Source organism: Elaeis guineensis, chromosome 6 (assembly GCF_000442705.2).
Source record: "Elaeis guineensis isolate ETL-2024a chromosome 6, EG11, whole genome shotgun sequence".
NCBI classification, from domain to species: domain Eukaryota; kingdom Viridiplantae; phylum Streptophyta; class Magnoliopsida; order Arecales; family Arecaceae; genus Elaeis; species Elaeis guineensis.
The window spans coordinates 94,517,405-94,544,993 of NC_025998.2; the positions used below are offsets into that span (position 1 = coordinate 94,517,405).

The following is a 27,589-nucleotide window of genomic DNA, read 5'->3' on the forward strand; positions in this document are numbered from 1 at the left end:
CATTTTGTCTTAAGGCATGATTCACACATCGAATATGACTCGGAAGTCAATGGACTCAATAATTCAATTTTCTTCAATCTATTAATCCTGTCTTCTGCAATGTGACTTAGCCTTGGGTGCCATAAGTATTTTTCGTTCACATTATCTCTAGGACTTTTGGAACCTATAGCATTCACATTTTGCTCGACACAATGAATAGAAACATCAATATGTAACTGAAAAAGATCATTGATAAAGAAATCATCTTCAACTTTATTATTTCTCAAATAAATAGTACAATAATTCTTAAAGAAACTAATTACAGTCTTCATGCGTTAAACAAGATACAGAAATCAGATTTCTGCTCGTGATAGGTACAAAATAACAGTTTCTCAAAATCAAAATATTTTCCGATGGTAATCACAGAAGATAGGTTTCTACGGCCACAACAGCAACTTTTGCTCCATTCCTAATGCGTAGGATCATTTCTCCATTCCTCAGCCTCCTGCTATCCTCAAGATCCTGCAAAGAAGTGTACAAATGAGTACTAGATCGAGAGTCAAGCATCCAACTGGATGCAGAAGAAACTGTCACATTTGTTTTTATGACGAGCATACCTCTAGAAGGTCCATCTTTCTTGTTCTTTAGGATCGTCAAGTAAGCTGGACAGTCCCGCTTCCAATAGCCATTTTTATCACAATGGAAACACTTTCCCTTCTCGACAGCTTTTTTCTTTGGAACCTCCTCCTTGTTCTCCACTTTTTGCTTCTTCACAGACCTTTTCTTCTTCTCAGTAGACTTTGTCTTGGAAGAAGTCCACTCCATAGTAAGTACAAAATCCCTTGAACTCTTCAAGGTACTCTCTGTTGTAACCAGCATATTGACCAACTCGTAAATGGTGCATTGGATTTCATTCATATGGAAGTTTACAATAAGCTGCTCATATGAATCAGTTAAGGACTGCAGGATCAAATCAACCTGCAAGTCCTTATCCATGGACAACTCGAGCTTCTCAAGCTCTTTGAGGTCCTTGATCATTGTCAGACAATGATTGTGGACCGACTGTCCATCACGCATCTTCGTCTTGAGAGTCGCTTGGACACTTCGAAGTGGGTTGCGCGGCTCTGCTCACCATACAACTCTTATAGGTGAGTCAGCATCTGCCTGGCAGTAGTCATGTCGTGTTGGTATTGCAATTCGTTAGATATTGACGCCAACACGTAGCACCTAACTTTGTTGTCATCATCAACCACTTCTCATGAGATGCTTTCTGATCAGCGATCGGACGGGTTGGGAGAGGGGAAAGGTCCTGATCAAGGACATAGGTCAATTTCTCGAAACTCAAAACAATTTTCAAGTTCCGAAGCTAATCCTTAAAATTTGGTTTGGTCAACCTATTGGTTTCTAGTATTCTGGCTAGGGGATTTGAAGCAGACATTGTTCTTGCAGAGAGTCAAAATTTCTAGTTAAATTTTGTAATTGATTTAACCAATTTGTTTTAGGGATTTTATTTTTAAAATAAAATAAGGCTCCCACTATTTTTTCAGTTTTCCTCACTCTCTTGGAAGAGAAGCGAAGACCTCCACGATTAAGAGTCTTAAGTGGGTGCTGCGGTCTCACCAATTGACTCACCACCTCACCAAATAGTTATTGGTGTTTGGTCAATTGATAAGTGGACAACTCTTGTCCAGTGTTTCTCCAAACACGTTGCAGCCAACTTCGGTCTCTAATTTATGAGTCTTACCGTATCCGGAATATTGGCCCACTACTTAGTTAAGTCAGACCTACCGTTTGCATGAAATGGATCCGTCATTGGGACTCTCACCATATCCGAAATATTGAGCCCAACCCCATCTCTAATCCGTAGCATCTCATGCCTAATAGTTATGGTTGCATCTTCTCGATGCAACTGAACCACTGTATTCAGTCGAGAACAATCAATCTCGAGAAGAGCTCGCACAAGTACAACAATGAAAGACCGCAAGACTTAATATTTTATTAGAGAGATTTGATTTAGGTCTTTTCCTTAGTTAGTCATAACGGTTATGACTAATCTAGTGGCATGGGCTAGCTCGAGTTCAACAAGTTGACCTAATATAAAAACTAACCTCTCAAAATGGCTGGATAAGTTAAGATGTGTGGGGGTCCCCCTGTTGCTTTTCTTAAATACCAACATAGTTGTCCAGATCAGACAACGGAATCAATTAAAGAACCACCATTTATGTACTTACCTTAGACACCAAATTGGTTGATTAGAATTGATCAAGTTAACCTATTGACCCGAGCACGAACCACTGAGTCGAATTAGGTCTTAAATTGATCGATAACATATGACTGTTAATCAATCTGACCAAATTTACAATTATTAGATTGGTCTGAAGCACTTTTGACCCAAACCTAGTCAACTCTTGAGTCGGTTTGATCAACTGCTCCCACTAGACCTAATTGAGCTACCCACACCCTTGACTCATGATTTATGAAATTGATTTAAATCTTGAATTCACAATTTTAGATTTGTTTAATTTCATCTCTTAATTCTCAATTAAGTTCATGGGTCCTAATCAGATGTCCAAACAATTTAGACTAAAATTATATCATATACAAATTCTGTGCACAGGATTGGGTCGACTCATCCTGGAATTGAGTCGACTAAGTGAACTCTGTCGGCTCAGTTCAAAGACTGAGTTGACTAACCTGTGACAAATAGAAACCTTATTGACCTCGGCCTGAAAACTTAATCGGCTCAGTTGGAAATTGAGCCGACCCACCAGGGCACTGGGTCGACTCAACAAGGACTGAGTCGACCCAGCAGGCATGCCTGCAGCAGATTTCAGGGTTTCAGCATTTTCTTGCAATCCATGTGTAATAAAAGTTTTAATTTAGTAATTAAAATAATTTTAAAAACTAAATAACTTAATCATGCATCAAAACCTAAGGTTTTTAGATCTAGAGTTTTGTAAGAAAATAAGTTTTTTCTTTTCGTAGTTTTTTTTCATGGATGTATTCACATGGCACCCCTACACACCATAAGAGCATCCCATCAAATGGAAAGAGAGGGTCTTTAAACCTTACTTGCTCTTATGACCGGATGATTTGGTGGTACATTCAGTTTGAGTACTAGGCTACTTAGATAATAAACTAGATCTACGCATATATCATATATATCAAAAAGATCTAGTTTACAACATGCTGAATTTAAATCTAAAACAATTTTAGATCTAACTAAACATGTATTATTCAGATCTAATCTAAATATTTTTAGATCTGATCTTTCTTTAGATCACATCTGAATTAGATCTGATCCAATTTAGATCTACTATCCAAACAACCTGGCTGTGATACCAGTTGAAGGATCGGATAGCGCATCGGAATGGTTCGAATCAGACGCAGCAGAATTCAAAAATTTTTTATTCGATTCGATGTGTGAGACTTAGATCCAAATCAAATAAAATCATAATAAACAGTATATTAAATAATAGAAATCAGTACGCATAAGAGATAAGAGGTGATCTCATCATCATGCGCGGATAGACGATCTCTGCGTTTGATGATCCGATGATCTTCGAGGTTCGTTGTGGAGCCGCACACGTGTTCGACCTCTATAGGTATCCACTCGGACTTGATGTAGGATGCCTTCTTCTTGATCAATCCGTCTACTCCTAGACGAAATTGCAAGCTCTTTGATCAGATTCAAATTTGATCGCTGATAGGACTCTAATCAGTCCCTGATCGCAGCTTTTTGACTCTTCGGATAGAACTTATGGCGTTCGACACCTTGAACCCACTAGATGGCTCGTCCAACACCCTTGGACGTGGAAAAGGGATGGATATCAGAGATAGAAGAGGGAGGAGGCGTAGAAAGGAGGAAGAGGTGTAGAAAATGATCTATTGGCTATAATCTCTTTGGTCGATCAAAAAGAATCTCTTTTTATAGGAATCTAATCAGATCAGATGCCTTAAAACAGAAGGACTCTTTTAGGTCCACTCCAATCTGATTTCTCTCTTGTTTTGTCACACAAAACTAACAAGAAATTCAGATTGGCATGGAGATAGGATAAGGTTGTTGTCACCTCATTCCAATCCATCTTCGATTCGAATTCAAATGGTTTTAAATTCGAAGTTGAATTCAAATCTGAATTTAAATTCAAAGGAGATCAAATCTCTTATCCTTATCCACTAGTGGATGAGACTTATCTCTCTCTTTCTCTCTTATCTGATTTGGGTGACACACATGGATCTAATCCATGTGGGTGCGCCCCATTACTTGGCTGAACAGCATTGGGTGGCGCCAATATTTGGCGCCCCCACAAACCTAACCTAATTCGATCAAATTCGAATTTGGGTGAGCCAATATTTGGAACTCAATTGGAGCTGGTACCAAATTGATTAAATCCTATCTAATAGGACTCAAAATTAAGGAAGAAAAAATGGGTTTAACCATGTGCTAGTATAGTTTTCTTAAACCCAAAGCTAGGACTCAATAGCTCCTAATCCAATTAGACTACGCTTAGTCTAATTGTGCAATCTAAGATCAAAATCTTTGTTTGTGTGACCCCATAGATTCAATTCTGTCTGGTAGTGAGATATGTTGTGATCTCTATCATCAACACATCAAAACTCTTTTTGATAGATTGGAACTCTTTTCAATTTAGTCAATTAGAATTATTAATCATCGAAATAATTCTAATTAGTCCCACAATCCACTAGTGACACCTAGCAGTATGTAGTGGCAATCTAGTAGAACTGAAGGATGAACCTCTAGGTGCAGTTACCGTGTAATTCGGTTCTTCTATCGTGAGTTCTGACAGAATCGAGATCAAGATAAACTTGTCAAACCTCATATCTGTCGTATGATAGAATCAATCGATTCGAATCCGATGTAAAATCCAATAGAAATTTTTTTCTGTCTTTCACACTGCCATGGCTATAGGCTTTTGGACTCAATCTCGTGATCTACATAGGACTGCTTCTCTACCAAGGTCAATAGATCCCATCTTGATGCAATCCAATTTCTACAATGAACATATTGCAACCAACATACACCTGAAGGTTCTATATGGTTAGAAGACCGAGTTATGGTGTAGTCAAACTATAGCACCCTCAAGGTGAACTGCCGATGCACCTCAGATCAGAGAACTAAACACAATCGTAGCTATGAATATGTCACTGATGAGAAGATAGATATCCTTGTGACTGTTCGTAAATGGTTACGCTCAGTACCCTTGTTCTTAACAAGTACTTGTATTTTCGCTCCGGTGTCTCCACACCGTAGATTCAAGACTCATCTATCCGAAGGAAGTGATCGTACATCAATCTTCCGGATCGATCACCATGGAGATGGTGATCCTATGATTGAGAGCAATTTATGAGTTAACTAAGATTAGCACATATCTCAAATTTTTAACTCTTTAAGAATATGTATTATCTTACCCATTAACCCAATGGACGATTCATAGACATTATTAAATACAATGTGAATAGAAATAATCCAATTTTTATTAATATCAAAGTTAAATTACAAATTATGTCCTAAAAGCGTTTTACAAGTGTCAGCCAATCTGACTTCTAGGGCATACATCTAACATTGAGGAGGGAGGAGACAGGTAGGATTTTTTGAGAAAGGAGTTGGAACCTTGGTGCGGTTAGGACTTTGAAGGTTGGCGGCAAAGATGAGGGGCTGTGACATGGGCTACTGCGGCGAGGGCTGCTGCGGCTAGGAAGGGCTGCTACGGCCTGTTGTGGAAGGAGGGGCAGAGGGTGCGGCAACCGTTCTGATACCATGTTGAAAGAAAAAGCTCAAAAGAAATTCAATTCATTAATAAGATCTCATCTCTTTAAATAGATGAGAAATAAGTACATAAGAAAAGCATTACATACTTGGAAAGCAAGTATATATCATGTTTAGAGATATACTAAGTTTAGAGACATATTAAATATGTCCTTCCTATATAATGATTTATTAAATAAGCATAATTCTAACAATATGGATATGAATAAGGATATCAGTTGGATATTCAAATTTGTATCCATATTCGAGTGTCCACTTTTATCCTTGAAAACTAGGAACTTAAATTAACATTACTAGTCCATTGTTTGTGACTTGTGAGTGAAATGAAGGAATACATAGTCAAAAAAAGGTGATTCCATTTTAATGGTTTAGCCAATTATGTTCAGGAATGGAATCAATTTTATGTTAACTTAAATATATTTATAACTGAAGAATAGCAATGTTACGTGGTGCCTTTTGTATTCAAATCCTGATCAAGTCATTCATTCCCATTTTATGCCATAAATATCACTAGCTAGTCCATACCAAAGATATCATTCCTTTCCATTTTGTACATTGAACATACTAAAATATCATTCTTTCCCACTGTTATGAATGGAAATAACAATTCATCCCATGTAAGATTGGAATCACAGTTCGTCTATTTAAGGGGATGGTGATTCTATGAAAATATGATTATGTTATGTGTTGGCAAATCAAACATCAAAATGAACACAAAGCTCGAGTTTCTATTCCATTCCAGTCTTCATACACGAAGTAGACATAGCTCGTGAGTTCTGGAGCACTAATGTTCATTCTTTCCCAAGCATCGCTTCACTAATTTAACTTCAGGTTTTTATTCTAAATGGGTGAGATGAACAAGGGCAAAATGAACAGGGGGAAAACGAGGAGTCTGTTAATTCTTTCTCCCGAAAAATAGGGGTGGTGGAACACCTGAAAAATAGTCTGCACAAAGGAGGAGGTCTAGGTGATAGGTTTGTTAATGCTTTCTCTTTCTATTATCCAATTTTATTTTTTTTTTTTCATTTTGTTTCAGTGGGGTAATTATAAACTGCAGCTCTCCCTAGTTCATAAAGAACAAATCTAACAGCTGACAAAGGGATAAACACAGGATACTTTTGAGTTAAATTGGGGTGGTTATGTGGTAGGGCTTGCTCTATCGTAAGGTGTAATAGTTATTGTTTGGATAACTAAACTTGAGAGTAAGCTTTTTATTGCTGTCTATTGGAAACATAATTTGCAAATTGTAACTTTTTGGCTTTTGATTGTTTTTTGTTTGCTCCTGAAGGAAATCAATTGCTTTTGGTATTGAGTGTGGTGGAAGACTTCCCACTTTTTTTGAATCCACAAATTTTGATTTAGTGGTTCGCAATCTTCACATGCACACAAACAAAAAAGAAAGGAAGATGTTAAGAGATGCCAACTTGATATTTTTAAAGGTGCCATATTGAATTTTCAGAGAATCTTTTCATTGTTAGATAATTGCCAGTTATGCGACGGTATTCTTGTACACCATCTTGGAGGAATCAATACCATTTTTCTGGATTTTGAAAACTACTATTGGGCTTAAATGGTCAATAATGTGGAATGTTTTATGTAACTACATTAGACATAGCAAGGAACTTATAAGTGACTATGCATATTACTGCTACAAAGAAGCCGCCGGTGCGCACAGATTATATTGGAAATGGATATAGTTATGTTTTCTTTTGTGACAAAATCAGTAAAGGACTTATGTTGCATTGACTGAAAGATTGATCCAAAATTTTCTAAAAAGCTAAATAGTTACTAAAGCTACTCAAGCAAATGGTACCAATCATTTTAATATGTTTTTGTGCTCTACTGCTTATCTGGATATTCAAATCCATGGCATCCAAGTCTTGATTCTTTGGATGTATATCTTTTAATTGAACTGTTTGAGATAGTTGACATCCTTAATATGTGGATAACAACCAGATTTCTGGAATCTAATCTTGTGTACTGAACAAAAAGGCTGCTGAAACTAATATATCGCCCAATTGTCATTTTTGAAGGGTCTTGGTTCATCTTCATTAATGACAACACTAGACTACAAGATGTCTTAAAAAGATTTTTGAGATGTAAAAGGATTAGTTTGTTAAATGCATTTAGCAGCTCAAACAGTTGAGCAAATTGTCTCATTGGATGAATCACAGCCTTTGGTTAGTCATTTACTTATTTTCCAGATGCTTGAAGTTCTCTGATTGAGTTCATCAATGTAGTTCTTTCTCTTCAATATCTGCAATTTTTGCACCATGCCACTAAATGCTTAATCATTCTTTTTGAGTTTGTGATTTTTATCCCAAGACATGTTTATCCCTCCCCCTCCCTCCCTTGGAAAAATAATTGTTTGCGATGCTTTACATGCTTGCCAACTACCCAACTGTACTGCTTTGGTTAGGACAAATTTTTGAGTGCTCTTACCTCTACTCATCTTTATGCTGTAATCTAAATTTTTGTTGGCTGCTTTGCTCCTAAAGATGACCCGAAATATCTTATATGGTAGCTAATCAATTACACTTTGTTAGTGCTGGCGGTGACTTGTGTCTTGGTGGTTATTTCATTAATTTTTATTTGAACCTGTTTTATGCTTATGAAGTTTCAGTCTTTGCAAATTAAGCATGTTCTTTCTCCATGTTTCGTCAGTCCTTAATATCATACTCAATATTCTCTGTAGCCTTTGCTTTAAATTGAGATTGAAATATAAATTTTTGTTCGGTAGTTGACATCCTGGATTCATGGGATCACAGATGTTAATCTTGGAAACCCAATGGTACAATTTGTTCCAACAGCCCATGCTGGATATTTGTGTGAGCGAGTTCGCATCACTAGCATATCAAGGTTAAGCCTCGGGAGCTATGCCAGTTCTAGACGTGTTACATTGAAAGTTTCAGAAGCACTACCTGAAAGACTTCATGGAAAACTTGAGGTTTGCTTCCACTGGTATGTTGAATTTTTGACTTCCTTGGTGTCCAATACATATCTGCAAAAGCATTATATATATATATATATAAACAAAGTATTACAAATAATACAATCACATTTTCTAGTGTGTTTTTTATAGAACTACAGTTTTAAAGAATTACCATTGCTAGTTTGTTACACTTTAGAGGGTGTGCCTTGGTGCAATGGTAAGGTTGTTCCATTGTGGCCTAGAGATCATCCTTACAGCCTCTCCGCAAGTGGGGTTAAGGCTGCAGGAGCCTCATGCATTGGACCACTCTTTGCTAATTGTTTCAATTTTGCCTATTTTGGAATGCTTGCAGGAACATTTCTCTTGGATTGTGCCAATGTGAGATGGATGAATGGCAAACTCTTCAAAAGGGTCAATGGAGTGCTGTGATATCACCCTATGAAAACCGATACATTGATGTTAATTTTAAGGATAAAACATCTACTTCGTGCACAATCTCCATTGAGGAAGGTAAAATGTTATTTACTAATTTATCTTGATATTTAATAAAATCAGTTATAGATGACTATTTTTAACTTGTTCCTAAGTTGTTCTTATCACTGAGGCAACTAGATTTTCAAGCCTGATTTTTTTTTTCGTTTGGCTTCTTCACATGCAGAGTTTCAACAGTGGCGTTTGGCTTTCCTTGGTTTTGGATTTCTTCTGCTGCTTTCAGCACCTTTTATAAGTAACTGGGTGCTGTTCTACTATAGCAGTTCAATGGCTTTAGGGATTCTGCTTGTTGTTTTGATTATTCTGTTTCAGGTACTATGCCCTGTCAAGGTCATGATCAAACTTTGTAACTGGAAATATGATGATGACAAAATCTATCTTCATGTTGTTCATTCTTTTTTAGATTGCCTTCAGTATTTCTTTTTACTTTTTCCTGATACGATGAATGGATACTGTTAACAAGGATTATTAGTAATTTAGTGCTGTTTCTATATCCTTTAATTATGTTGTTTAACTAGTTCTAGTAAGATTACATAGACAGTGGATTCGTGTCAAGCCTTGGGCCTTCTTTGACCTATTAAGGTCGATTCCTAATAGCTATTGGTGTTTTGCACATCTTATTTATCTATCTATATATTGTTCCTGTGAAATTTCATTTGGATATGGCCTCTTCACTTGTTTACGCACTAGATCCTTTTATATAATTTGCTGGAGCATGGGTTGTTGTTACAATTCTTTCCTCAAAACCTGTCCTCTTTTACTACTGTGCAGAAATGGAGGCTGCTAACTTGCTATTTTGTCAAGTTCTGCTTTGGGGAATGCTAAGTCTTCTATCCTTATTGAGTATTAATTTTAGTCTTAAAACTTTTGATGTAGGGGATGAAGTTACTACCCATGGGCAGGAAAAACATCCTGTATTTAACTATTTATGGATCAGTGGTAATGTTCTGCCATATTATAGTCAAGTTTGTTTTTTGTTTTTTCTTTTTTTTTCTAACTAAATTTAATAATCACATTTTAAGTTTTTCCCTCTAATTATAGGGCCTCACTTTTCTTCTTTTACCAGCTTGGTGTCGGTTCCTATATTGCCCACTATTTCTCCACAGTGGTCAGCTCCATTCTTGTGAATTTTGGGCTGAGTGAAGAGATGCATAACCCTGTAAGTCATTTATGTTTGTGATTCTCTTTATTATTGAGTAGCGTTAATTGTAATTTTTTCATCACTTGCATATAAAATCAAAATAGTCTGCTTGCATTTGGACGTTTAATTCAAAAAATAATGCTGCTGCTATTCTATGCTTAGGGTTACTTTCATTTGCTTTTAGTTCTTTACATGTTCCTATGTTTTTACAAAGGTCGGAGAGTCTTTTACTTGCTTGATGTTTGTTGCAGAAAATTGGAGTTGATTGAAGATTAGTACATCTGCCCATAAAAATAAATCATATCATCATCTGCACATATCATCAGTTCCCTGGGTTATAAGATGGACATCTTTCTTTAGTTATTATCTGTATTGTACCTGTAGTAGTTTTCTGTAGCATGACAGGTGTCATGAGGAATTTAGTGGAATCCCATTTCTCGTAAGTCTTTGCCAATGTTTTAATTATGCTAACTGTTGTGGGGGATCTCAAAACTGAGCTTACTCCTAAAAGATATCTATAGATGATTTTTAGGCCTTGAAAAATAACCTCTTGAAAAGTAAGCTGAATGATGTTTCTTATTGATGTTCAGATTATGTCATATTGACCTTAAATTGTCATAGGTGAAGTTTATCATCTCTTTGCTTTCATTTGGAGCAAATTGAAGGTGATTTCCTTGCAGGACTAATTCTAGAAAGTGCAATTGGTAGGTACATAGCGATTGAGATGCTTCATGGCGTTCAGTAGACCATCAGCACCATGGCAGGTGGTTTGAGCCCAAGGTGGGCCTCTAATGTATATTGGTATTGCACTGTCATTAGATTTAAGCACTATCATTAATAAGTATAATCAGTTGTCTTTAATAAATATAATCAATCATCATTTATTTTTATATTAAGATTTGATAACTATAGACCTATTTATCAATCAATTCTCTTGTAGAGTTGCATTTAACTCTATGAGAATAGAGAATAGAGGAAAGTGCGGCCTGCAACTACTATCAGAAAATAGAGAAGAAAACATAAAAGCAATGTGAAAACATCAAAATCTCTCACCCTAAATAATACTTGTAGTTAGAGCACCGTTAAACATGATTGGGGAAGTGGGGATTGGGGAAGCATTTCTCACATGTTTTTATGCCATATCCCAAAGAAAAGAGGTTATAAATACCATTTGTTTGTGTGTGAGAGATAGGGCCAGAATTGGGCTTGGATGGGCTTTTCTCGTGCTTGAGCCCAGCCCTGAAAGATATTTAGGATTTTGGTTGGGCTTAAGTTTGAAAATTTTTTCTAGGAGCCGGCTTGAGCCTGACCTAAGTCCGAACAAGCCCAACTTGAAGCCCAAATGGACCTAATGAATTGAGCCTGAGCAGGCATAACTCGAGCCCAGACATCAGCCTCCTCGATGTCATCACTAGGAGTGGCGAAGGTGGGGAATGGAGGTATTAGAAAATAGAGGCTAAAGAGAGAGAGGGAATTCGAGAGAATTGGACACTACAATGTGGTGGTGTCCTATGATATTTAGACTAATTACAAAGATTAATACATAGGCAACTTAGCCATAAATCCCTCCATAAATCACTCACTAGGATTCCTAATAATTAGAAAACTTTCTATAACTATATTCCTAATTAGACTAGGATTCCTTAACACTTCCCCTCAAGCTGGAGCATAAATATTATAAGTTTCCAGCTTATTACAAATATATTTAACTCGAGAGCCACCTAAAGACGAGTAAATGGATCAGCAAGCTGATTTTCAGATCTCACATGAGAGGTCTTGAGAATAGCTTTTTCTTGACAAAATGACAATCAACTTCAATATGATTGGTCCGCTCATGAAACACCGGATTGGAAGCAATGTGAACTGCTGCTTGATTATCACAAACTACTCTATATGCTCTGAATGTGGGAACTCAAGCTCCTCTAAAAGGTGCTTTAACCAAATCAATTCGCAAGTGGTATAGGCCATTGCTCTGTACTCAGATTCTGCACTAGACTTCGCCTCTGTGGTTTGCTTCTTACTTTTCCAAGACACTAGATTTCCTTCTAAAAAGACATAATAGTCAATAGTGGATCTTCTATCATATGAAGATCCAGCCCAATCAGCATCTGTATATTCCTCAACCAGGGTATGCCCATTATTCTGATGGAGCAACACTTTTCCTAGTGCATCTTTGAGGTATCTCAAAATTCTCATCACAGCATCCCAATGACTCGTTCGTGGAGAATTCATGAATTGGCTGACTACACTAGTAGCAAAAGAGATATCCGATCGAGTCATTATTAGATAGTTTAATTTTCCAATCAGATAGTTTAATTTTCCAACCAATCTTCTGTATTGACCAAAAACATCTAATAATTCTCCCTGATCTGCAAGAAGCTTACTATTAGTCTCTATAGGACTGTCAACATATTTAGAGCCCAACATCCCAGACTCACTCAACAAGTCTAGGGCATATTTTTTTTGAGAGAGAAAGATGCCAGAGTGGGAACGGGCAACTTCAATGCCCAAGAAGTATTTTAGTGGACCCAAGTCCTTAGTTTAAAACTTGGACTGTAGAAAGCCCTTCAGGTCTTGTATTCCTTTGTTGTCATCACCAGTAATGACAATATCATTAACATATACAATTAATAAAATTCTTCTAGTACTAGAATGCCGATAGAAAACAAAATGATCAACTCCACACCTTTTAAGTCCAAACTCCATAACCACATCACTGAAACGCCCAAACAAGGCCCTTGGAGATTGCCTGAGGCCATACAAGGACTTCTTCAGTATGCAAACTAACCTTGATTCCCCTTGAACAATAAATCCAGGAGGTTGCTCCATATATGTCTCCTCCTGAAGATCACCATGAAGAAAAGCATTCTTGATATCTAATTGGTACTAAGGCCAATGAAATATAGCAGCAAGAGAAATAAACATTTGGATAGAGGTAATCTTGGCAATGGGAGAGAAAGTCTCAGAATAGTTCTGACCATACACCTGTGTGTATCCCTTTGCCACTAACTGAACTTTTAGTCTATCAATCGAACCATCAGCATGCACTTTCACAGTGTAAATCCATCGGCACCTAACAGCAAACTTATCTAGAGGCAACTGTATAAGCTCCCAAGTATCATTTTCTTACAAAGCATGCATCTCTTCCTCCATAGCACTTTTCCAACTAGGATGAGAAAGGGCTTCTCAAAAAGACTTAGGAAGAGACACGGTAGACAAAGAAGAAACAAATGCAGAATAGGAAGGGGATAAACGGTCATAGAAAACAAACTAAGAGACAGGTTGCATAGTACAGTTCCTTTTACCTTTCCGGTGAGCAATTGGTAGATCCAAATCACAAGGAGTAGAGGAACTAGGTGCTGGATTTGAAGATTGTGGAGAGGCGGTTGATGGAGCATCTGAATCAGAGGATTGATGAACCACATGACGGGGCCTACGAGTGTAAACCTGCAAGTCAGGACGAGACAAACTACTCGAAGAACTCAAGAGGCAAGGGGTTAGGTGAAATAACATGACTAGGTGATGGTAAACACAATTCTAAATCCGAAGGATTATATTTTTCTATATAATATGGAGTAGACTCAAAGAATGTGACATCAGCACTAACAACAAAAACGATTCGAAGAGGGACAATAACACCAATACCCTTTATAAGTGCGAGAATAATCAAGAAAAATATATTTGACTGACCTAGGATCCAATTTATCACCACTTCGACTATGGTTATGAACAAAGGCTGTACAACCAAAAATCTGAGAAGACAAAGAAAAAAGGGGTCGAGAAGGAAAGAGAATATTGCGAGATATCTTGCCATTGAGAACAGAGGATGGCATATGATTGATAAGATGGCAAGTGGTAAGAACTGCATCACTCCAAAATGGTTTGGGAACGTTCATCTAAAGCATCAATGGATGGACAGTTTCCATTATGTGTCTATTTTTCTTATCGGCCACACCATTTTGTTGTGGTGTACTGGTACACGAAGATTCATGAATTATTCTAGATTGTCGCATGAATGTTTTGTATTCATCAGAAAAATACTGTGCATTATCACTTTGAAGCATATTAATAGAAGTATTAAATTGAGTATGAATTTCAACATAAAAAACACGGAATATAGAAAATAACTCAATGTTCCTTCATTAGATAAATCCAAGTCATTTGAGAATGGTTATAAACAAAGGTTACAAAATAATGAAATCCTAACTTGAAAGTAATACAATTTGGACCCCAGATGTTTGAATGCACTAACAAAAAAGGATGATTGACACACTTTTCTACTCTGGGAGTATAAGAAATATGATGATGCTTCCCAAGTTGACATGATTGACATTCTAAAGTGGATAAATGACTTAAGTATGGAATTGACTATTTCAACTTCTGCAAGGAAGGGTGACCCAAAAGGCAATGAATTTCAAAAGGAGTGGCTGTGGTAGAGCAAGCAACACCGGATGGTAGTGGTTGAAAGTAATAAAGTCCTCCTGATTCATGCCCTCTTCCAATCATCTTTTTTGTCTTCAAATTTTGAATAACAACAAAGTCAGGAAGAAAAAGAACTGAGCAATTTAAGTGTTTGGTTTATTTACTAACAGACATCAAGTTGAATGAAGAATTAGGGATATATAAAATAGATGGTAAGAAAAAGGAGTGATTAAGATTAATTGTGCCAATCCCACTCACAGGTGCAGTGGATCCATTAGCAAGAGTAACATGATGAGAGTTATTTATGGAACGGAAGGAAATAAAAAGACTAGATGTACTGTGATATGATCAGTGGTTGCAGAGTCTATTAACCAAGGAGTGGGAGCAGAGGATCGAGAAGTAAAGCAAGCAGTGGATTTACCTAACTGAGCAAAGGGAGCGGTTGGTTTGATGCAAGAGGAATAGATGCATGCTAAGCATGCTGATACTGAAGAAACTTAGCATAATCTTTTTGAGACACTGTCGTCATTTCTTGAGCACCAGAAATTGAAACTGAGCTAGTAGCAGCAGCCATAGAGGAGTCAGCTGCTGCTATGTTTACCACTCTTGGCCTCAGTTGAGGATTCAACTTGTGACATCGATCCCTCATATGACCGTGTCTACCACAGTAATTACACTTGAGGGTTCTCTTTCCTCCTTTTCCACCCTTGTTTCCCTTAAAATCAACCGTAAAAATAAGAGCTGATCGATTAGAGACTGGATCACTGGCCATATTGTCCTTGAAAGATGCACGTAGGATTCTTGAGTAGGCCTCGGCAAAGGATGGAAGTTTAGACCCTCCCAACATTTGTGCCTTTACAGGTTTAAACTCTTATGGCAAGCCTGCTAAAAATTTAAGGACTACCATTGGTTCTCTCTACTTTTGCATCTTTGGACATCCACGGAAATGGGCTGAATCACATTCAACTCTTTATAGATTCCCTTCAACTCAGTATTCAGTGACTGTCTTGTCCCTGTTCTGTAGCTGAAAATACTCTATTAACAAATCATACATCTGGGTCAAATCAATAGCATATAATAATTTAACATAATTCGAAATCTCTTTATAAGTGTCTAAATGTGTACACATATCAGCAACATTCGGTTCCATTGAATTCTATAAAAGAGACATCAGTCGAGCATCTTTCTGAATCTACATATCAAGTTTAGTCTGATCAGTGGGAGGATGTTTGGTCAAGTGTTTGTGCTTATCTTGATCGGTTGGATAAACCTTAACTGCCTTGGACCATTGAAGATAATTCTGATCATTCAACTTTCGAGTTGTGATTTGAGGCGGTAGCATGGTCGAAACTATCGGCTTATTGTCTGTAAGCTTTCCCATGGATGATAGGTTCTAGATAAAAGAATAGAGGTTTTACACACTAATTTGGGTTTGAATACAAGCAAAAATCAGATCTCAGCAATACCTCTAGAATCTTGGCATCGTGGATGAATAGCACCTCGCCGGATGAACGGTAACCGAACACTATTGATGGGAGAAAATCACCGTACAATCCGACATTTCAGCCAAACCGCCATTGGGCTCTATTCAGAGAAGGCGACCATGTCTGTGGAGATCGTGCCATAAAACGCCATCGAAAATGCTCTCATGCGCCGGCACTTGCCTCACATGCGTATTTCGACCACTAGCGCGTGAGCTGGAGGCCGACGATGGCTCCTGAGGCTAGGTAGTTGGCGGCTCAATAGGGTTTGGTTTCTATTAGGGTTTGGAAACCTGCTTTGATACCATGTTAGAAAATAGAGGCTAAAGAGAGAAGAGAGAGAGAGGGAATTCGGAAGAATTGGACACTACAATGTGGTGGTGTCCTATGATATTTATACTAATTGCAGAGATTAATACATAGGCAATTTAGCCTTAAATCTTTTCACAAATCACTTACTAGCATTCCTAATAATTAGAAAACTTTCCATAACTATATTCCTAGTTAGACTAGGATTCCTTAATAGGAGCATTTGCAGTGAGGTTGCTTGGCATGGGATGGGGGATGGGTACAGGGAGGGGGAGAGGGAGGGAGGGTGAAGAGAAGATGAGCCAGCCAAGACTTCTCTATACTCCGTGTCCCATTGGAACCCTCTACAAATTCTTGAAATAGAGGAGCATGGCTGCCAGCTAGAGGACAAGCGGCCGGTTTGCTATGAATGGTGGCACAGGCAATGACGGCTAGAGGGAGAAGGCATCAGGAACAAATAGAAAATGGAGCCGAACAAGGGGCCCTTATTCTCGGTCAATGTTGGGTCCCAACTTGCTCATCGGTGATTTGGACTCCAACCATGGCCATGAACCATCTTGGGCAACTAGTTTATGGCTTCGGCGACGAGCGCCGATGACAAAGATGATCGAAAAAAAGGAGGAAATAGGGTCGGAAGACTTGAAAACAAGGGAGCAATAGAGCATCCTTTTTCTTGACAAATTCTGACGATTCATTTGGCTAGTTTCCGAGATCTTAGGCTAAGAAGATGGGGAGGGGGATTACCTAAAGAATTGGGGGATCATACCTTGTTTTTCGATGGTGTTTGGGCTATGATCCCAGTGGAAACAGTCGAGAAAAGAACTCAGCAATGCCGACGAACTCCTGTCCCAACTTGGCTTTTGCGATATGGGATCGGAGGAAGAAGTTGGGGTTTCTATAAATAGGATGGGAGGGGGCACCAAGAATTCTTCTTGGTGTCGAAATCTCCCAGCAAAATGGGAGGAAGAAGGCTCCCATCAGGAGTCTTCTTCCCCATCATTTTTTTTCTCTGCTTTAAAAGTCGTACGGCCCCTTTTTGGGCCATTTGGGCTGACTATTGCTTCTTGGCCAGTCAAATGGACCAGAGGCTTAGCTTTTGTTAGGCCTACTAGGGTTGGGGTATTGTGCTTGATCCATCCAGTCAGTGCTATTTTTAATTTTACCTCATGCATTGGTAAAACAAGTATTAACTCTAAACAAAAAGTAGTCTCAAAAAATATCTCAGTCACTTTACAAAATAACTCTAACTTCTCACAAATATCTTTCTCTACCACCCACTCTTCTTCATTTGGCTGCAAGCATAAGATGAATCTTGTTGTTTCAAGTGGAAAAAGACATTTGTAAAGCCCTTATTGAAAATAGGGCCCAACCCCATCCCATGAAGAGTGGGAGATGGCATGTGGTATTTGTGAGAAGTTAGAGTTATTTTATAATGTGACTGAGATATTATTTGGGACTACTTATCCTAAAGTCAATACTTATTTTACCAAGGTGTGTGAGGTAAAAATAGCATTGACTAGATGGCTTAAGCCTCCAAGTGAGTTGATTAGAAACATGGCAAGTATATTAGAGAAGTTTGATAGTTGTTGGAATGCAATCCATGGTGTTGTGGGAGTGGTAGCTACCTTGGATCCAAAATTCAAGATGAAATTGGAGTGGATGTTCACTCAAATGTATGGCAATAGAGCTTTTGATGAAATTGCAAGGATAAAGAATATTTGTTATGATCACTTAACGAACACTAGAAAGGCTCCTAATGCTTGCTCTTTTGGTACTTCATCTTCTTGGGCAGAGGCTACTCAACCTATGGAAAAGGACTTTCTTTCTGGCTTTGATTTGTTTGTTGATAGTGAGATAAAGATCGATAATATGAAAGGAAGAATTGGATCACTACCTTGAGGATGGTATGTTGCCAAGAACTATAGATTTTAATATTTTGGCTTGTGGTAAAATCATGGAGTCAAGTATCCCACTTTGTAGTTGATTGCAAGGGATATTCTAGCTATTCATGTATTAACAGTTGCTTTAGAGTTAGCTATTTTTTTTTTTTAATCACAAATTTAAGATTGTTGACCCCTCACTGCTCTAACTTCATTCCAAAATATTGGAGGCAATGGCGTTCAAAATTGGTTATGGACTAAAATTAAAGGCAAGTAAAATACTTTTTTGCCATTCGTTAAGTTTATATGTTTATTATATTATATATTAGATTCTATAATAAATTACAAAAAACCCCTTGAGATAGGGGTAAATAATGCTTATACCCAATAGTTTGAAAAACCTACACTTACGTTCCTAAGGTTTGTTTTTATCCAATACTTTAGTGCATAACTTAATAGAATGTTAGTCAAATTGTTAACCCTTGATGGGACCCACATGCCACATCAGAAAAAAATAGAAAATGACTAAAGTAACCTTAATTGATCTCCTCTCTTCACTCCAAAAAAAAACCCATCAACCTCAACCCTCATCCTGGCTTCCTTTCTCCGACCAGCTATATCGGCTACAAGAAGAGCTCTTGCCCTTTCAAGGATTTTTACATCTAGTGGGTTGATGCCCTTAGGTCCAACCCTTCTTCCCCTCCTCCGTCGCTCCGTGTTCGCCGCTCTCCTTGACCACAACATCGGCCACTGCAGCCTCCTCCATTGTGGTGCCATGTTCTCTTCCTCCGACCTTGTCTCCACCCACACTTAAGCCCTCCATGTCCAAATTTGGGCTCCCCACCCTTCTTGGAACTGGCTACAATAACTTTCGTTGAGCTTATAGAAATCAATGGAGCTAACCCATTTGAGTTGGAAGGAGGCACTTGAAGGTCCTCCAGATCAATTTGTTGAACAACAAGTGGATGTTCTCCAAATCAAGCTGCTTCAAAGCCTTCCTCTTCTACTCGTCTTGAAAGCATCTCTTGGAGCACGAAGAAGAGCTTGTTGGGGATTTTGAATCCCTTCTACTTCGATATGGCATTAAATATGGCATTAATGCAGGCCTACTTCTTGTTCATGTTGCAAACCATCACACCATCAATGGACCGCAAAGGACCCATTTCTTGAAAATTTAGATGCCCAGATTGTGGGGCCTTTTGGGGAGCTCTTGTTGGGGAAAAGGGATCCGTAATGGACTCACAGGGGAGAAGTGATGTGGGATGAGGCTAGTTCTAGAGGATGCAAGCAAATAAGATTAACAACAATGCAGCAGATAACCAGCAAACAATGATAACGGAGGTGATTATGTTAAAATTGGGAAGAGATTATGTTATGCATGCAAATAGTTCAGTCTCTTAGATCTAGAAAAGGATCGTAGATGATTGAGAAACTATCTATGATTAGGGCATTAGATCACAATTAAAAGAATTCAGATCTAATTAATAAAGAAATATAGAATTAACTTTCTACAATAACGATCTACTTAAAGATTCATTTAGAAGCAAGGTATCTCACAAACACGTCGATGAAGACTTCTGGATGAGGGAGGATTCGAACGTTGAATCAGGCCGCGATTGTTGGCAATTCTTTCTATTATCCAAAAACAAAGGGATTCGATTCGAGCATGCGAAGAATTGCCTGCAATAAAGAATTACAAAATCAGTAGTCCTGAAAGGAGTAGATCTTATCAAAGGATGATGGGAATATAGGCGCAGAAAATGGATCCATGAATGATAGATGGCGGCGTAGGGAGGATGCAGGCATTGGGAAGGAGGGTTGATGTGTTGGAATCCTGTAGGTTGATGCGTTGGGATCCTGCAGATTGGTGGGATACTTCGTTCTTTAGCTGAGCAAGACTTATGAGAAGGAAGGAAAAGAGGGAAAAAAAAGGGAAGACAGAGAGGGGGGAGGAAGAAGAGAACTCGTGAGATGAGAAAATAGAATTTTTTTTTTCAATCAATCGCCGATTAGAAGATCATTATTTTTCTTTTTAAAAGAGGAACCTAACAACTTAAACAGAGTAACGTTGAGGAGGGTGTTAGCGATGGAGATGGATCGTGAGTTTTGAGGAGGGCGTTGAGAAGGCGATAATCTGATGGCGTGCGATGAGGGCGATGGGCTTTCCGCGTGAAGAAGCCATGGAGATCTAAAATCACTATGAAGAGGGCACGCACACGTGAGAGGGCAACACTCATCTGGTCGTGTGTCTTCAAATGGTATGCCTCCAAGTGGTTGATCATGAGACTCCTCAAATGATTGGTTCGAACTAGGACTCAATTACGATGCAAACCTAATTTAAAGACTTAATTATAATCCCACTACAGGACTCAAAATAAAAACTATAGGACTCAAAATAAAAAGATTATAGGACTAAAAACCTAATTTAACGAATCACGGTGACTGGTGTCCACACCCATTCTCCCATACTGGAGAGAATTCGATTTCGTCGAATAAAGGCCACCTCGACTTTGATAGTGCTCGAGTAGATCAGGATCAATTCTTTGTAGCTTTTCTCGGATTATCCATGTGTCCTCGGACTTAGGTCGGCCTTGCCAACGAACCAAGTACCTTTGATATCCTTTCCTCCTGGTGGAAATTAACTGCTCATCCAGAATTCTTTCAATACAATTGTATTTTATAGAAAATTTTGGCTATGGACACTCGGGTTGGGGTTCGCTCTCAATGGATGGGTTAGGCTCAAACGGATCAGTAGGTATCGTTATTGGTTCTTTATATTTAACCAGATCCGAAACATTAAAAGTAGAGCTGATGCCATAATCAAGCAGTAAATCTACAATATATGCATTTGGTCCGATTTTCTTTAAGATTTTAAAGGAGCCTGCTCCACGTGCATGTAATTTTTTGACGGTTCCTGAAGGAATCCGTTCTGGTCTAATCCAAATCATAACATAATCACCTTCAGTAAAATCATGGGCTCGTCGGTGTGAATCTACTAATTGTTTATAAATTTGATTGCTAACATTAATTTTCTCTATAATTTTTTTGTGTAGATTTCTAATGTATTGTGCGAATGATTCTGCTGTTTCAGATGTTCTAGTATGCAAGGGTACAGGAATGAGGTCAACCAATTTTCTTGGGTGATGGCCATACACAATCTCGAAAGGACTCATGCCAATAGTCCTATTAACGGAACTATTGTATACAAATTCGGCTCTAGGTAACAGCAAGTCCCAATTTCTCATATTCTCACCAACTAAACATCGAAACAAATTTTCTAAATTTCTATTTACCACTTCAGTTTGACCATCAGTCTGGGGGTGATATGTTGATGAAAATTTCAATTTTGTTCCCATTAAGTGCCACAAAGTCTTCCAAAAGTAGCTAACAAACCTAACGTTCCTATCAGACACAATCGATTCAGGTAATCCATGCAGTCGAACAACTTCATTAAAGTAAAGACGAGCAATTCTAGAGGCATTGGAGGACTTAGAATAGGGAAGAAAATGAGCCATTTTCGAAAATCGATCCACTACCACACAAATAGAGTCATTCTTTTTGGCTATACGTGGCAATCCTAAAATAAAATTCATGCTCACATTTTTCCATGGACAATCAGGAGCAGATAGTGGGGTGTATAAGCCAGTATTTTGTCTACATTGTTTAGCTACAGCGCAGGTTCGACATTGGGCAACAATTTTGGCTACATCTCTTTTCAAACTCGGCCAATAAAACTGATGTTCTATGGCCTTTATAGTTTTGGTCCTACCGAAATGACCGGACAAACCTCCCGCATGCATTCCCATGCTAGAAAATCACGAACAGAGGTACGTGGGATACACAACTTATTCTTTTTGAAAAGATATCCATCCTGGAAGGTATATTCTCTAGATGGTCCTTGTCGGAGTGAAGATAATTTTTTCAAAGTTCGGACAGTCATCGTAATTCTCTTTCAATTTCTCAAAGCCGGTGATCTTAACACTTACTGCCAATAAAAGGTCTACTCTTTGACGTAGTACATTAGTAGTTCGGTCCTTATCAATGACTACTGTCGATAAAATATCGATCTTTCGAGAGAGCGCATCAGCAGCACGATTATCAACATCGGCACGATGTTTCAACACGAAGGTGTAAGACTGAAGGAACTCAACCCATTTTTCATGTTTAGGGTTTAACTTTCTCTGAGACTTGAGAAATCTAAGAGCTTCATGGTCAGAATACAGGATAAATTTTTGTGGAAGCAAGTAGTGCCTCCAAAATTTAAGAACTTGGACCACTACATAGAATTTCTTATTATAGGTGGAATACCTACGCTTAGTGTTATTTAGCTTTTCACTAAAGAAAGCCACAGGGTGTCCCTCTTGACTAAGGACTCCAATTCCTATCCTGGATGCGTCACAGGCAACTTCGAAAATCTTAGAGAAATCTGATAGGCGTAATACAGGAGCGCTGGTTATACGATCCTTAATTTCATGATAAGCTCGATCAGCAGCCTTGGTCCATTCGAAGGCTCTTTTTCTTATACAATCCGTAATGGGAGCCATAATCGTACTAAACTTCTTAATGAATCTTCGATAAAAAGCTGCTAAACTGTGAAAACTTCTGACATCGTGAATGTTTTGGGTTACAGGCCATTCTCTAATTGTATGGACCTTTACAGGGTCTATGGATATAGCATCGGGGGTCAGAACAAAACTTAAGAAAACGATGCATGTGATCATGAAATCACATTTCTTGAAATTTGCAAATAGGCTTTCAGTTCTAAGAGTCTGAAACACTTGATGTAGATGTTCTAAGTGGTCTTAGTTTTGTTATAAATGAGAATATCATCAAAGTACATGACCACAAATATGCCCATAATTGGTCGTAGCACTTGAGTCATGAGTCTCATAAATGTGCTATAGGCATTAAACAGACCAAACGGCATGACCAACCATTCATAAAGATCATCTTTCGTTTTGAAAGCAGTCTTTCCTTCATCTCCGGGCCTAATTCTAACATGACGGTATTTACTCTTTAAGTCAACCTTAGAGAAAATAGTGGATCCAGCTATCATGTCCAGCATGCCATCAAGTCCGAGAATCGAAAATCGATATCTTATCGTTATCTTGTTAATTGTCCGACTATCCACACATTCTCCAAGTTCCATCCTTCTTGGGAGTCAAGAGTGCAGGTACCGCACAAGGATTTAAACTTTCTCTAACAACTCTCTTTCTAAGGAGTTCTTCTATTTGATGTTTCAGCTCAGCGTGCTTTGTGGGACTAAGGTGATAGTGGGGCAGATTGGGTAAGGTAGCTCCCGGAACAAGGTCTATTGTATGTTGGATATTCCTAATGGACGGCAAGTGATCTGGAAGATCCTCAGGGAAGACATCCTTCAAGCTTTCAAGGAGGCTTGCTATCTCCTGGGGGTGATGATTTGTGTCCTTCATGCTAACTTCCTTAACAGCTAGAATCCAAATAGAAGAGTTTTCTCTCAAATCTTTTTCAAATTCTTTTGCACTAATTAAATTTAAGCTTTTGTTTTGCTTCTCTTCTTTGGACTCTAAAGGACTATTCTTCTTTACACTCTTAGGGGGTGAAGGGTATATCGTAATTTTTTTGCTTCTATTCATGAAAGTACAAGAGTTGGATCGACCATGAAGCGTTGCATCTTGATCGAACAACCAAGACCTTCCTAGGATTATGCTTCCTACATCCATAGGCATAACATCACACCACACTTTCTCTTGGTAAGATTGAAATTTAATGGGAACCAGACAATGGTGCCTAACTGGGATGGATGATGCATCTATCCAGCCGACCTTGTATGGTTCGGGTGATCTACGGGTGTCAGACCAAGTTTTGATACAGCATCAGATGAAATAGCATAGACGTAAGTACCACTATCAATGGTGATCTTATACACTTTACTTTCCTGGCCTATGAAGATGTGAAAAATGGTGGTTCTACGCCAATCTTCACTTTCTTTTGGCTGGGCTAAAACGTATCTTACTACGTCCAATCTCTCTTTAGGATCAACTTCTTCTAAAGTACTAGATTTTTCATAAGCTTCGGCTAACTCAGTGTTTGCTATGTATACTTCATCTCCTAGAGAATTTTCAAGATTCTCTTCTTCGGGCTTTTTAATGTGTAGAGCTCGAGATGGGCATTAACTAGAGATGTGACCTAATCCATTGCACTTGAAGCATCGGGTTTCTAAATTACTATCTCTCGGATTTTCCACAAAGGCTCTTTTGTCTTTATCATCCTTTCTCAGTGGGGAATCAATTGGTAGGGTATGATTGGTTGAGTTCTGACTATAGTTGGGTTTAGGGGTCTGATTAAAGCCGGATCTAGGACCAAGAATATCAGGTTTATGTGACTCAAGTTGTCGGATTACCGGCAATTTTTGGAATCTCTTATAATCCTGGGCTAATTGATAGGCTTGCTCTAAGCTATAGACCTCGTGCATAAACAGTTCTCTCTGTATGTCATCCCTTAAATCAGTTCTAAATTATGACAAGGTGATAGATGGATCTTTGCTAACACTACATCGCATAAGGTATTCATCGAATTTGACGATGTACTCAGTAACAGACTTGCTATCTTGGGTCAACCCTTGCTATTGGTTCAAGAGACGCTGCTGATAGGAGGTAGGGAGATTTTTTTTACGAAGTTTATCTTTTATCTTGTCCCAAGTACTTATGGGCTCTTGTCTCCTATGCATGGTTAATCGTTCCATATTTTGCCAATATAATTTGGCTTGACTTAAAAGTCTTATTTTAGCGAACCTGATTTTTCTCTCAGACATATCGTACCATTCAAAATAATGGTTTATGTCCAGTCAAGATACTCATTAAGGTTCAAACGGCCCATAAAATTTGAAGCTTCTACCTTGACACTTCGAAATATTCTCTCATCCTGATCATTATGATCGTAATGGGGTCAGATCACTTGATTGCGACCTCTATCAAAACTAGGATGGTCATGTCGCTCTCTAGGATAGTCAACTAGGAGAGGGGTATTCCTAACATGTTCTTCCATGCCATTTTTCCTTTCTTCTTCTAAGGTCCCTACTCTCGCATTCAAATCCTGGACTGAACCACCTATGGCATTTAGCCTCTCAGTAATGTCCTTAAAGGCTACGGCAAAATCAAAATCCATTTTGTGACTTGACTCTGGATTTTCTAGATAATATTTAGCTCCAAACCTAGTAGACATGCAGTACAACTAACTCTAGTATAACTGACTCTAGGGGTTTCCTAGACTTAAAAGCTCGAATCACTGTGAATCAATCGAAGCACAAGTAGACCAACACTCGAATCCTTGGGTTGGTCAGGTAAGAGGTGGAATTTGTGGGAGGTTCTCCTCGCTCTCGCGAGGTCCTAATTAAGTAACCACAATTCACTCAGGCGTTTGCCGTGTATCTCTAGCTTTAGACACCAGCTTACGGAGTTAACTGTAGATCGAACTCGCACTAAGACTCATTGTAGCAACTGAACTTCACTTGTTTTGATCCTAATCTTTTAATGTCTAATTGATTTTAGCTTAGGCTTGGGTCAATGCACATGAGAGTGGTGGTTTTCGATCAAGGAAAAGTGATGAAATCCTTCCTTTATCTTATGATAGGAGTGCCCTTAGAATAGCTTACAGATGCAAACAAAATGCAAACATTGATTTTAAAATAAAATAAATAGTAACAACTAAGTTATCAAACTAGGAATTGAAACTAAAGTTACGAAAATATAAAGTTCAAACAAACAGAAAAATTTCTAAGTGTAGAAAAATTTCAGGCTCTCAGAAATTCTATTTTTGGATCGTAGAATTCTCTGGTTGAAATTCTGCTATAGGGTTCAGAGGATAGTTTTCATGGTCTTCAAAGCATAATTAGATTCCTTATCGAGTAGGGATTCCAAAAAATCAAGTCTTGGAGTTTTTGGATGTTTCAAGAGGTGCGAGACTGTTTTTTTTTAGGTTGCGCAAAACAGAACAGGTTACAGAATTTTGTGCGCTAACCTTCCACTAACAAACAAATCTGGCACCTATCCTAGATCTATTTTCCAGATTTCTACTTGTAGAAATCTTCCTTATCGAATCTAGTTTTTAAATCATCAAATTTCATGAATTTTTGATTCTCTTATAGATGGGAAAGTTTATTTCTTCCAAGGATGCACAAATAGTTTGCTGAATAGTTTTCAGGTACAGAAATCAGGACGTGTAAGAATTTTCAGAAGGGTCTTCGAGGATCAATTGGTTTCAGATTTCTATAAAATTTAAAACCCTACTTAACAATCAAGTCTAGAACCTACACAGAAAATTTGAGAATTTTCTGATGTCTCTGAAATTGGGAATCGCAGTTCCACTGAGGACTGCACATGGTGCTAGTTTGCAGGTTTTGATGCAGAAAACTATTTAAATGCAAAACTTTAGCCCTAATCTAACATGCTCTGATACCAAAACTGATGTGGGACGAGACTAGTTCTAAAGGATGCAAGCAAACAAGATTAACAACAATGCAGCAGATAACCAGCAAACAATGATAACGGAGGTGATTATCTTAAAATCGAGAAGAGATTATTGTTATGCATGCAAATAGTTTAGTCCCCTAGATCTAGAAAAGGACCGTAGATGATTGAGAAACCATCCATGATTAGGGCATCAGATCACAATTAAAAGAATTCAGATCTAATTAATAAAGAAATACAGGATTAACTTTCTACAATAACGATCTACTCAGAGATTCATTTAGAAGTAAGGAATCTTACAAATATGTCGATGAAGACTTCTGGATGAGAGAGGATTCCGACGTTGAATCAGGCCGTGGTTGTTGGCAATTCTTTCCGTTGTCCAAAAACAAAGGGATTCGATCTGAGCATGCAAAGAATTGCTTGCAATAATGAATTACAAAATCAGTAATCCTGAAAGGAGTAGATCTAATCAAAGGATGATGGGAATATAGGCACAGAAAATGGATTTGTAAATGATAGATGATGGCGTAGGGAGGATGCAGACGTTGGGAAGGAGGGTTGATGTGTTAGGATCTTGTAGGTTCATGTGTTGGGATCCTGCAGATTGGTGGGATACTTCGTTCTTCAACTGAGCAAGACTTATGAGAAGAGAAGGAAGAGAGGGAAAGAAGAGGGAAGACGGAGAGGGGGGGAGGAAGAAGAGAACTCGTGAGAT

The 27,589-nt window shown here is 38.3% G+C and overlaps 1 protein-coding gene across 9 annotated transcripts in view; it reads left to right on the forward strand.

Moving 5' to 3' along the window:
* The window catches only part of LOC105035223 (uncharacterized), a 65,204-nt gene that overhangs the window by 10,421 nt on the left and 27,194 nt on the right, over positions 1-27,589 (forward strand). For 7 of the 9 annotated variants that reach the window (XM_010910695.4, XM_010910688.4, XM_010910690.4 and 4 more), the window contains 5 exons: positions 8,536-8,728; positions 9,052-9,209; positions 9,358-9,503; positions 10,068-10,130; positions 10,258-10,350. In XM_010910695.4, the coding sequence (XP_010908997.1) occupies positions 8,536-8,728; positions 9,052-9,209; positions 9,358-9,503; positions 10,068-10,130; positions 10,258-10,350 (653 nt within the window). Of the gene's footprint in view, positions 1-8,507; positions 8,729-9,051; positions 9,210-9,357; positions 9,504-10,067; positions 10,131-10,257; positions 10,351-27,589 lie in introns of all 9 variants that reach the window. The other 2 variants (XM_019847269.3, XM_073259585.1) reach the window with 1 other exon arrangement.